The 12306-nt window shown below is 33.5% G+C and overlaps 2 protein-coding genes across 3 annotated transcripts; one reads left to right on the top strand and one right to left on the bottom strand.

The window, feature by feature from the left end:
• The first annotated feature begins 1387 nt into the window (after window positions 1-1387).
• LOC120266313 (ADP-glucose phosphorylase) lies at window positions 1388-4317 on the top strand. The gene is made up of 3 exons (XM_039273935.1): window positions 1388-1911; window positions 2706-2996; window positions 3890-4317. Exons 1-3 carry the CDS (start codon window positions 1435-1437, stop codon window positions 4148-4150), a joined length of 1029 nt encoding a protein of 342 aa, XP_039129869.1. The 5' UTR covers window positions 1388-1434; the 3' UTR covers window positions 4151-4317.
• Window positions 4318-5387: 1070 nt separating this feature from the next.
• LOC120266536 (pumilio homolog 12-like) lies at window positions 5388-11109 on the bottom strand. Of its 2 annotated transcripts, XM_039274177.1 has the most exons (6): window positions 10892-11109; window positions 8180-10055; window positions 7931-8093; window positions 6305-6468; window positions 5905-6163; window positions 5388-5805 (listed from the first exon to the last, which is right to left on the bottom strand). In XM_039274177.1, exons 2-6 carry the CDS (start codon window positions 8590-8592, stop codon window positions 5701-5703), a joined length of 1104 nt encoding a protein of 367 aa, XP_039130111.1. In that variant the 5' UTR covers window positions 8593-10055; window positions 10892-11109; the 3' UTR covers window positions 5388-5700. The 2 variants fall into 2 exon arrangements, with proteins under 2 accessions (XP_039130111.1, XP_039130110.1); XM_039274176.1 differs by lacking the exons at window positions 5388-5805; window positions 5905-6163; window positions 6305-6468; window positions 7931-8093 and having other exon boundaries at window positions 8595-10055.
• Window positions 11110-12306: the final 1197 nt, after the last annotated feature.

The following is a 12306-nucleotide window of genomic DNA, read 5'->3' as shown; positions in this document are numbered from 1 at the left end:
GTTGTTATGCTATCACTTGTCCAGAGCAGTAGTGGTTTTTGTGTTGTAACTTATAAAATATATTTATTTAAAAAATATTTATTTAAATATATTTTTATATATTATTGAAAAAATATATGGTGCACAACCGCATAAATAATTATATTTAGAAATTTAACTTAGTATTTTTTTTATATGATTTTTCATTTTCTATGAAAAAAAGAAAGGAAAGATTTTTTTTTTTTCTTATTTTCCTATTGAAAGAATATATTAATAAAATATGATATATATACGAGGAAACATCCTCTGCCATAGTTTAAAAAATTAAAGAGATGTTGATGAAGAGAGAGATAGGGAGAGATGGTTGAAAGATGGTTATGGAAAATGTATATTTTAATTGTGATAAAACCAAGAAATTCATTTATTATTTTTCATTGAAAATTTTTTGAGGCGGTGGTTGTTGATGGAAAGAAAATTGACTGTTATTTAGAGAGATATAATAATTGAGTAATTTTCTTTTGAGACTAGATGAATATAAAGGCATATACTCATGAGAATACTTTAACTTTATTGCCGTTTGATTTGAAGATTGAATAATAATTAATAAGTTTGCTTTTTTCCCCTTTTAATTCTTTTGGGGTCAAATGAGAGAAATATTATGTAAAGCAATGGAAAATAAAACATCAACATGATAAGCTTTTGAAAAAGTTTGATTTTTTGTACATACTATGTCATGGAATTATTATGATGGAATTATTAAATGATGAATATTTAAAGTTAATCTAAAACTCACTTATAGCCCAGATCCTCCAAATCTATCTAAAAAACTTTATTTTTATTTCTCAATTTATCCTTAAAAATTGTCCAATCTAAAAAGTTTATGTCCTGAAATTGCAACATCTTTGGGTAAAACCAAATATCATGTTTTCTTGGTAAAATTTTATTTCTTTATATATTATATTATATATATAGTCCTATATTGCACATACATGATTAAAATATATTATAAATTATATAAATATTATTTTTTTAATAATAGTAAAAAGAAAAGTAGAGTTTTATTTAAATTCATAAACTACTCTTAGCAGTGTTAATTTTTATTTATGTAATAATACTTAAAAATTATTAACTTAATAATTATAAGATTTTTTTTATAGTGAATGTACACATGTTTTTTGTTTTTTTATTAATAATATACTTTGAATAATGTATATAATAATGCAGAGAGGCATGTATATAAATACAATCGAATCTTAAGGGACTACATGATATTTGATTTTTATCAAGCGACATACACACAATAACATAAATAGTAATTTTTTTATATAATTCATTTAATAAAATATTTGAGCAAATTTTAAGGAATAAAAACACAAAATTTTGAAACTTATTAGGGTATATATGCAAACCCTCTCCGCATTCCAATCAATCCAAACCCTAGAGCCAACACCGACGATGTCCTCCGCTTCGTCTTCCTCTCCGGACTCGCCGGAGCTCCGGAAGGACCACATTTTCAATCGCTGGGTCATTTTCTCTTCGGCGAGGTCCCGCCGTCCCTCTGATCTCAAAGTTCACTCCCCTACCTCGAACCCTAACCCTAAATCTAACACCTCGTGCCCCTTCTGCGCCGGCCATGAGGACGAATGCGCCCCGGAGATCTTCCGAGTCCCCGCTGGGTCCTCCGTCGCCGGTTGGAAGGTCCGCGTTATTGAGAACCTATACCCGGCGCTTCGGCGTGAATTGGAGCCCCCGAATTCTGGTTCTGATGTGGTGTGTATGAGGGGCTTTGGGTTCCATGATGTGGTAATTGAGACGCCGTCTCACAATGTTCGTTTGCCGGATTTATCGGATTCGGAGATCAAGGAAGTTGTGTTGGCATTCAAAGAGCGGATTGAGCAGCTAAGGAGAGTTGGATCGATTAAGTACGTACAGGTGGATCTTTTGGAACTCTGTTATAAGTTCGGTTTTACATTCTGAATAATTATTCGCTTGTGTTTTTAATTGTTCGTAGCTGTGAAGACGTTAAAGTTTCCTTCTAGTGAAAAAAATGTGTTCTTTTTAATCGAAAGGAAATAGATGGAAAGTAAAATGAGAAAACGGAGATAAATGTTTTTTTTTTTTTTCAATTGGTTATACATCTTGTTTTCTTTATTTCACCAAACGCCATGGAGCAAATTTCCGTCTTGTTTTATTTGATTTTCCTATATTTACTCTGGAATTCAAAGATTGTGTCTGGATTGAGGCAACATTGCGCAAAACAGAAAAAAAAAATTTGTGGAAAAACTGGTCTTTTGTGTTTGGTGCGATTAGGAAAATGAGACTTTTCAGAAACGAAGAAAAAACTCATTATAAGCAATTGCCTTTATTAACTTTCCAACATCACCTTCTGATCTAAATACAGTTTAAATGTTTTGCTAATGATATGTGAGAAATGTTTGAATTTGCACAATGTAAAACTATAACCTTAATACTGCATCATCTGTGAAAATGCAACAAGTTTACTCTCCGGACTACATGTTTTTCATTGAGAACTTTTTTGTTTTTTTGGTTGAAGTTGTTTCCTTTATGATAAATTTGGTTCTTTTGCCATTAATACATTCAGTGGAAGTTTGATTATGGTAACATATATTTCTTGGCGCTTCTGCATAGCTTTCCCTGGTTTTGACTTTTGAGATTACTTTTTTCTATTGTAGCTAATAGAGATTTGTTCCTTAAATGTGATACAGGTTTTCAAGAACTATGGTGCAACAGCTGGAGCGTCACTGAGCCATTCACATAGCCAGATCATCGGTCTTCCAATTGTTCCTCCTATGGTTTCTACCAGGTTGGATAGCATGAAGGAGTATTTTGATAGGACTGGGAAATGTGGTCTTTGTGATATTCAACTCAAGAAGATTTTGATAGATGAGTCCTCCCATTTTTACGCAATTGTTCCTTTTGCTGCTTCAAATCCGTTTGAAATCTGGATTGTTCCTAGGAAGCATGCCTCTCATTTCTACGAGATAGATGATGAAAGGGTAACTTCTCACTTTTATGTTTTTTTTTGGCCTTTTTAACTTCTTATGTTCTCAAGGAAATTTATTTTTAAGGCACATGTTCGTATTTCAGTGCTAGTTTTTATTATTGATTTCTTATTACTTGTTACTAGTAAAAGAGTAAAAGAAATTCAGTTGTCTTCCCAGTTATCTTGACAAAAATTAGCAAGTGTGGTTATGCTCATTGTTCCTATGCCATGCATCTAGAGAAGTTTATCTTATGTGCCAAGGTGAGTTGTTTGGCTTGTTGTTTCCATGAGTATAAGGCAATGAGAAATATTTTTCCCTCAGCACTTTCCAGATTGGAAGTGTTGTAGTAGCAAAAGGTGGGACATAACTCATGTCACCAATATTAACAATTTTTTTTGCTCATAGATCAAGCACATGTTATCTTAGCTCAGTGCATAGCTCAGCGATAATAGCCTTCCCCCAATACACAAGCTGGATGGTTCCTTGTGTTTGAGTAATACCTATGAATGAACTACTTCAGTGTTGGGTTACGGCCTGCCTCCTATTATTTGCTTGTGAGATGTTTTATGTGCACCTATATACCAATGCATTCACATATCACCACTTAATTTTTCTGACTTGGAGCTACAATATTAGGACTATGGGATTGACATTGAATTGTAGCTCAAATCTCTCTTCTTGTGCCTATGTTAGAATGAGACTTTTCTTTCTTCTGGAGCATCGATGTTCCCCTCTACTATCAGTTATCGTCTTGATGGTTTAGTTCAGTATCAGATCATTTTCGTGATGTTTCCTTGGTGTAGAAAACATTATCCTCATGTTTTGTTGTTAGCTTCATCTCTGCATTCTTTCTGTTAATGATCCCAATCTGTTTTAGTTCTCATGCTTGTTCATTTTCTTTGCAGGCAGCCGATTTCGGTTGTCTGTTGAAGCTCATGCTGCTCAAGTTGACATTGCAGCTTAATGACCCGCCTTTTAACTTCATGATCCACACTGCACCATTTGAGCTGCCATTGTCATCCTCCCATTCTACTCATTGGTTCCTACAAATTGTTCCTCAGTTACACGTTATCGGAGGATTTGAGACCGGAACTGCTTGTTATATCAATGCTGTCTTCCCAGAGGATGCTGCCAAGATCCTGAGGGAAGTGAAGACCCACAAGTAACATTTAACAATTTTTGCAACTTTTTAGCCCCCAATTAATCATCATTAAAGGGCCCATTAATAAATGAGGAGTATCAGTTTATGGTGGCTTTTACTCAATTTATACCTAAATATCATGTTGATGAATAATTTCTGAGGGCCATGGCTTGCCATTGTTCTTAATCTTTACATGAACTTCTGTGATTGAAGCAAACATGGGAGATAATTGCTTCTCCTTAGTTGCTATTTTTTTTTTTAAAGCTTGATTCCATGAGAGGATTCAACAAAACAGAAAGATTATACCCCCTCCGTTCTTTTTTATCTATTATAAACTATTATAAATAACCGAAAGTTTGTTATTTTACATAATTTAATAAAAAATTAGTTATTTTTTTAAAATTATTTTTAATTTATATTTTCATATTTTTTTCATTCAAAAACAACAGATAAAAATAACAGATAAAAAGAAACATGGAAAGGAGTATTTGTATACAGCTTTTACTGATATGTCATGTGTTTATAACGCTAAAATAGAGCCTTTTTAGATAATCTCTTGTTTTTAATAATTTAAAACTGAAATTTTTGGGGCCGTGTGGAACGGTGATTCTTGCAAAACGCCCCCTTTATTATGGAACTGCCTGGGAAGCCGTTTTAAGCATGCAAAAATCTTGGGATTTGATTGATATGACGCGTGAAATTTATTGTTTTGTTTTGACGATTTTATAATATTCAAGTTTATATGTTAAATTCTGAGCAATAAATGACGTGTGGAAACTGTTTTAAGAAAGAGCCAATAAATGAAATTTTAAAAAAATATTAATAATCAAATAGGTTTTCGTCCAATGATCTGATTAGGTAAGGTTTAATTTGTTGAATTTTTATTGATTAGGTAAGGTTTGATTTGTTGAATTTTTATTGCATATGTTTTGAATACATCGAAAGTTGGGCAGATGAGGATGTATGAGCAAACATTCATGTGTCAAAGAAAAAAAACTGTACATATAATAAAATTATTATGTAAGATTTGATTTGCTAGACTTTTATTGCATAGGTTTGAAATGCACGGAAGATTCCTTCTGATTGTGAAAGTGTGTTTACAACTAATCCTTGTGTCAACCAGGTGAGGTGAGGATGTATGAGCAAACTTTATGCTCACATCCCCCTAAATGTACATCCCATTTGTTACATTTGTTATAAAAAGAAAAACAATATATATATTTATATACACAATGCCAAGAAGAATTGCCTGACAGATAGACTGAGCAAACACCAACAAAAACTTGAACGGAAGAACAACAGAGGTAAATTACATAACTGCACTTAAAACTACTCTTTTTGCTGCATGACTTTACAGTTAATACAAACATAAAAGTTGTGCACAAGTAATATACAGCCAAGTTAATCAATGGTTCATCCATACTAGACAAAATGCATCGCTCTCCAAAAACTGAATGCAACTATTTAACATGTAAAAACTTGAATTTCTAATCATTTCACCAAAGCATTCTTCTTTGCCCCACCAAAATCTCTGAGAACAACAGATAAGTTCGACAAAATGAGATCCATGATAAGTTACTTTCTTAGGATGGTGGAAAGAACTTTCTTCCCGAATGGACTACTTCGCAATTCTGTAAAATGGGGCCGGATTGCTTCCATTACAGCGGCACGTAAAGCCCCCTGATAAAAGAAAAAGATCAAAAGTATCGGTTATATTTGAGTGTGTCGAATGAGCACCTATGAATTATTTGAGACAGCATATGCAGAAGATATACATACCTTGCATTCTTTGAGAACAGTTTGAATAACATAATTACCAAAGGGGTCTTGCAGGATATGTGGTAATAGAGGACTACACATCAGTTCCTGAATAATTCTAATTCGCATTTCTTCACCAGCAAGTCTAACACATTTCTCGACGACATTACTACTGCATTTCTGCATAGATAAGTCTGCATAGCTACCTTCAAGTTGGTACAGAATATTAGATGTCACCCATGGAACTTCCTGATCGAGCATAAACTGCACAACATAGTTCCTGCACATCAAAGCAATTTTTTTTTTAAGTACCATGTTCATGGATGGTCGATGCATTTGTTTGAACCAATATCAATCAATAGTTGAATGAGCATATTGGAATAACTATTAGAATACATTAAATAGTGCAGTCCATGCATACCCATATTGGTCTTGAGAAAGAGCAAGAGAATTAGCAGCAATCTCAGCCATTAGTCTGTTCTTCTGATCACCATCTGAATGATGTAGACACTTTTGAAGAACGCAGCAGCCTTGACGGTCGGTTGCGAGCTCAACACAATGAGCAATTGCAGCACCAATGACAAACTGCAGAGAGAAAAAGAAGCCCATTTGGAAAGTGGAAAAATAAAAATAGGCTTGCCACAATCCAATCATTTCCTGGCATTGGACTATGAATTGAAGGAAAGGAAAATAGAAGAGAATCTTAATGATACGTTTTCCTTCAGTCACTCATTGACCTTAACACATAGCATAACCATAAGTTACCGGATATACTCTTTCCGAATAATTTAACAGAAAGTTACCGGATAAGAATGACACTAACACATAGCATAACCATAAGTATGAATAGATTAAGGAATGAACAGAGTGAATTTGCATGTAAGTGAACAGAATATGAAGCCTAATCTTTGACCAGACATGAAGCAGAGAGGTACAGCATAAAGTAAGCTTCCCTTGGTACAACAATTCAAACAGACACTCATTATAATCAAGGAAAACCATTTTGGACAAGCATAACTGAAAATAAATTATATAAAAAACAATATAGAGAAGTGAAGAAAAGAAGAGGACAGGAGATAATATTCTATAAAATTAACAGTAGCTCTTAAGAATGTAAGAATTTTGTATTCATTGTCAGACCTGATTAATTACATGACAAAAAACAAAGTATTAGATGATATGTTCTAAAACAGAATGGCAAAAGACTATATTTTGATACCTTTAGCTTTACACATCAGATTGTTCAAATGATTAATGAATCATGTAAACTTCAAAAGCGGAGATTGATAACATTAGCTGTTCAATAGGATGGGGGAAAAGAGAACAAACATTCAAAAAAAGAAAAGAAACTCAGAATTTCAATGCTGATTCAAATAAGCCATAAAGAAGAGATGAAACATTACTTGTTCATGATTCTAACAGCTACTTTATTTTCCCTAAACATTATACTTGAATTGCACATGGTTATATAATCGACTATTTAAACAAATATATATATGAACTTGTCATGAAATAATCAATTTTATTGTAATTTTTGCAAACAAAACCAAAACCCAAGAATATTTGAAGCAGAACAAAGATAGTTCATTTTTGTTTAATGAAGAATAAAAATGAAAAAAAATTGTCAAAAAATATTGATCATATTTAGAAGTGCAAAGAAGACTTGGGGGTTTGCCTCTCATGAGGCATTATTAAACTATGAGAAACTCATGGCTTGATCTTTCTCTAATCATATTGTATCTCACTCGTTGTCCCAAACATATTTTACTGAGAGATATGGTGTACAGGACATCATTGTTGGAGGCAAGGAATTATCCCTACAGCAATAATAAACATATTCAAATCTTACACGTTTGAGGCGATGCAGCCATTGAACAGATAAAAACTAGTTAAGTATTTTGACTTAAACAAGCCTAAATATCACACATTCAATTGGACAAGAAATGAAGGTAAACGTAATACACATGCAGTATATATATAACTAAATTGTTTTAAGGACAGGATTTGACTTATTCAGATTAGTTTTTAACTCTTAAATGGAACTTACCTCACTGTATTCAACTGGAAAATGCTGTAAGCAGCGCTGTGCAACATGATTACCATTTACATTTTTTATCAGTGCAACAACAAAAGGCTTGAGAGATGAAACGATCATTGAATATTGTTCTGCAGTTTGAACTGTCTCAATTACTCTCTGTACAGCCCGCGTTCTGCATTTGGAAAATAGCAATTAGTACAGATGCAAGAAAAGGACAGAAAATGTAAGCAACATAATTTATGAATAGGCAATGCATACCCATGCATGTCACATGAAATTCTAAAGAGTTCACCCATCTTTCTGGTAACAGTACAGAGTATGCACATTCTTTGATCCTCATTACACACTTCAAGAAGCTTTTGAACAAGATAATTCCCAAATGGGTCAGTCATGAGTTCAACAATGTGACTTTTAATTTCATCAAAAATTTTCTCTATGTCTTCTGGAGCACCTTCAGTGAATTTCTTCTGTAGGAAACGACAGCCAATCTGATCCTTTGCCATAGAGTAAACCTTCCCCACAATATCATCCACAGAATTGTATTTCATTTGCAATAATTTTGGACTAATCACAAAATCAAAGTTATTAGGTGATGAACTTCTGTAGTTCAGACCGTCCAACTGAAAATACCCATTGATAGGGTGCTCAGCGTGGCCATCAGAATGCAACATCCAGCTGCTGTCTGAAATTGGCTGGGATTGATCAATCCTAGTAAAACTGGACCTAAGAGATGCCCTGAGAGTTCATTCCATCTGATCTTGTCAAAATCTTTTCAGGACAAATCTTTGCCCTGTCCAAAAATCTAGAACCAAGGAAATCTTTAGTACAATATGCTAGATTGTCAGAGGATGTTAGCTTTTGACAATGAGAAAACTCCACAACAATTTTCATCCCTAAAAAGGTCCTGGGAGCAAAATTGATAAGGGCTGTCATCCATTGGTAAAACTTCAAAGTCATTGTATCCTTTATGATGGCCTGGATACCTAAAGTACGGTTGAATGTTGTTCCCAGTTGAGGACCTGATGCATGAAACTACACCATTTGGAATTTGATGAAATGGAAGTCCTTGATTTTGAACGTATGGTGGGTAAAAAATCTGTTGATGGGCATCATGATATCCTTCGGGATTTTGCCAGTCCATATTAAACCGGCTTGACTTGTGAGGTGTTGTAGATTCCGCATTCATATAATATTGCTGCTGAATTGCAGGAGATGCTAACTCCATCTTGGAGGAAGGGACCCTTGAAAGCAAGTCAAAGGCATGACTTTCAGAATACAAAGGCATAGTTCCAGGATAATTGGCAAGATTTTGTTGTGGTCCCTGAAAGCCACCAGGCAAATCCTCTGGTCTTTTCTTCATAAGGAACTCTGAACTATCCTGAATATCCATCTTTGCACTGAATTTTCCTACCCCATCTATCCTAGTCAATGTCCTGTATGCTTCCACCTCATGATCAGACAAATGGCATCCATTTGGCATAGTCAGGGATGAAGAAGTGGGCATTTCCATAGCTCCAACTTGCGCAACATGAGATGAAGAAAGAGGCATTCCCACGCAATTCATCCCCAACTTAAACCTATTAAGGAGGGCATTCTCTTTATCTGACATGAAGTTTTGATTACAAGAGGAGGCGCTGTCATGCATAACTGATGTAAGAGTATCAGGTTTTGTCATTGAGCCATCCTTAAGGCTCAATTCACCAAATGCTGATGCCAAAGAATAAGTATCCTGCAAGTTTGAATAATCGCATGTGCCATTTCCATCGCTTGGAGCTGTGTGATCAAAGTAACCTTTCGATGAGCTCAAGCTATCAAATAAGGTTCTCTTGTTGCCATTCTTTGAATGCTGAGGAGAGCTGTGTGAATTGATGTATTTTAAATAACGCAGAGATTTTTGTTCAACTTGCTCTTTAGGGACAGTTCCCAACTTAAGCGAATTGTTAGTAGCACTAGTATCTGATTGTTGAAGATTAACCAAGGTAGCATCTGGGATTTCACCAAGAAGCATCTCAAATTCACAGTATTCTTGCTCCATTCCTCTTCCTCCTTCTATGTTTCAAGCAAAAAGAGCTTTGTAGTTGATTCAAACAACAAAGCAGAGCCTTGTCCACTCAATGCAGGTACATGAATCTTCCTTCAAGATCAAAACAATTCTTTCATGAGAAACCATCAGCAGGATAAGGATTAATTGCATCAGACAAGTGGAATTCAACATCATGACAACAAAATCAAGGATTTTACCAAGAGACTGACAATCACATTACAATGAAGCTGACTCATAACAAAATAAGGCAAAAAAACAAAAAACAAAAAACAAAAACAAAAAAGAATAAGGAAAGAAGAAGATCATGAAAGGAAAAAGAAAAAAAAACAGGGATGAAAAATTCATCAATGTAATGTTGCAATATCATATTCTTATTTCCAATGATCAAATAGAAATCTAAAGGATCAACAACTCAAGATCAAAACCCCAATCTAAAGGATCATTAAATTCTTTCTCCAATAGAAACTCCATTAAACCTCAAAAATCAATCAATCAATCCACAGAAAAGATCAAAAGGAAAGAGAAAGAGGAAAACCATTCTACAAAGATCAAGCAAACAAAAAAAAGAACATATAAATACAATTTAAAGAAAAGAAAAACACATATTCGATCCAAAACAAGAATCATCGCAACCAAGAACTGGACCAGGAATCCAATCAAAATCCCAAATGCAACATCTTCACAAAATCAAACCCAAACCCAAACACAACATCAAACAAACCCAATTCCCAAAACCTCTAAAACCCTGATCAAACACTTAAAAATCCAATCTTTCTGTCAAAAAAAAAAAATAAAAATAAAAATAAAAACCCCCAAAACCATCAAACAAAAACAGAACAACCTCAACAAAACCCCCAACAAACAATGAAAATCACATCAAATGGGATCAAAACAAGGCGAGATAATAAAATAACACCGAAACTCACCAGCGGTGAACGGAATCAGGGCATCAACGAAATCATCCAAAAAGGCGTGACCTTTGGATGACTCCCTCAAAGAGCAATCAAGAAGGAGGATCAAGAGGCATCAAGAACGAAAATGGAGAGTAGATAGAGGAAAAGGAAGGAGGCTATGATCCAAAAAAGGGGAAGTCCTAAGGTTTCACCCTCGCTGCTCTCTGTTTCCAATTAAGCAAAGAGTCCTAGAGAGGGTTGTCATAGTGTGTGTGTGTGTGTGTGTGTCTTTGTTTGTGTTGTTGGGAAGAGCATGCCATGCATGCATGCAATGCAAATGCATATGTTTGCTTTTCTATCTCTTATTATATTTTTTTTTAGTTTGGGTTTTGGTTTAGCTTTATTATTATTATTATTATTATTATTATTATTATTATTATTATTTACTAATTTACTTTTGCATCAATTTTTCAGATTAACTAAATCAGTTTACTAATCAATCCCTGAAGCCAATCCAGGATTGGTTTAATGTCCGTAACTCTTAAAAAATCAACAAATTTATCCAAATGGTAAAAAAAAAAAAAATCCGATATTGGTTTAATATCCGTGACTCTTAAGAAATCGGTGAGTTAATAACTTATATGAATAAATAAATTTTAAATAATATATATAGGAAGAGAGGAGGTTAATTGCTTGATTTAAGGGAAGATATGATTTTGTGGGAAAATTTTAGAAGATTGAATTTAATATATATATATATATATATGGTAATTTACAAAGATGGAAATGCTATGAAAAATGGACCATCTTTTCAATTGGGTTGAATGGATTGATTGTGTAGACAATTCATATTGAAAAGGAATGGATTGGGAGGAAAGGAAAATGGAAACTAATTTCCAAGTTTCTAAACTTAGAGAATTTCAAATTTTATTATTAGGTGGAAATTACGCATTGGAATCCTCAAATAGATGCATTATTTTAATTATTTTGAAGTTGGGGTTGTTAGAGAGAATAATGCATTAATTAGAAAAATATAATGTTACTTAAAATTTTCTTGATTTGTTGTTGGGTGAGTAACTGATTTCTCATTGAAATAAGTATTTTATTTTAAGTGTTTAGAAAAAAATAAAAATAAAGTATTATGAATTAGTATTAATTAAGTAGTCAATAAAGTTTTAATTAAGAAATAAAGAAAAGAGGACTAGAGTACATAAAATGGGATCTCAATAGTCTCAGAGACAAAAAGAACCTCAAAAAGTGAAAGTGTTAGGGAATAAAGTTATGATGTTTCTCTATTCATGGGTATGCAAGAATCAGGACCATCATAAAAAAAAATAATAATAATAAAGTTTGGAATGGTAAAGAAAATTTTATAATTTTAAATTATTATGAATTTTAATCTTTGATCATTTAATGTGATTAAATTATAAATAATATTAAATTTTACC

Source organism: Dioscorea cayenensis, chromosome 8 (assembly GCF_009730915.1).
Source record: "Dioscorea cayenensis subsp. rotundata cultivar TDr96_F1 chromosome 8, TDr96_F1_v2_PseudoChromosome.rev07_lg8_w22 25.fasta, whole genome shotgun sequence".
NCBI classification, from domain to species: Eukaryota; Viridiplantae; Streptophyta; class Magnoliopsida; order Dioscoreales; family Dioscoreaceae; genus Dioscorea; species Dioscorea cayenensis.
The sequence above is the reverse complement of the archived record's forward strand: the minus strand, read 5'-3'. Positions and strand labels throughout refer to the sequence as shown.

Coding starts and splice junctions, on each gene's coding strand:
- LOC120266313 (XM_039273935.1), top strand. CDS start 1,435: ATGTCCTCCGCTTCGTCTTCCTCTCCGGACTCGCCGGAGCTCCGGAAG. Junction 1,912..2,705: donor GATCGATTAAGTACGTACAG/GTGGATCTTTTG, acceptor AATGTGATACAG/GTTTTCAAGAACTATGGTGC. Junction 2,997..3,889: donor ACGAGATAGATGATGAAAGG/GTAACTTCTCAC, acceptor TTTTCTTTGCAG/GCAGCCGATTTCGGTTGTCT.
- LOC120266536 (XM_039274176.1), bottom strand. CDS start 9,956: ATGGAGCAAGAATACTGTGAATTTGAGATGCTTCTTGGTGAAATCCCA.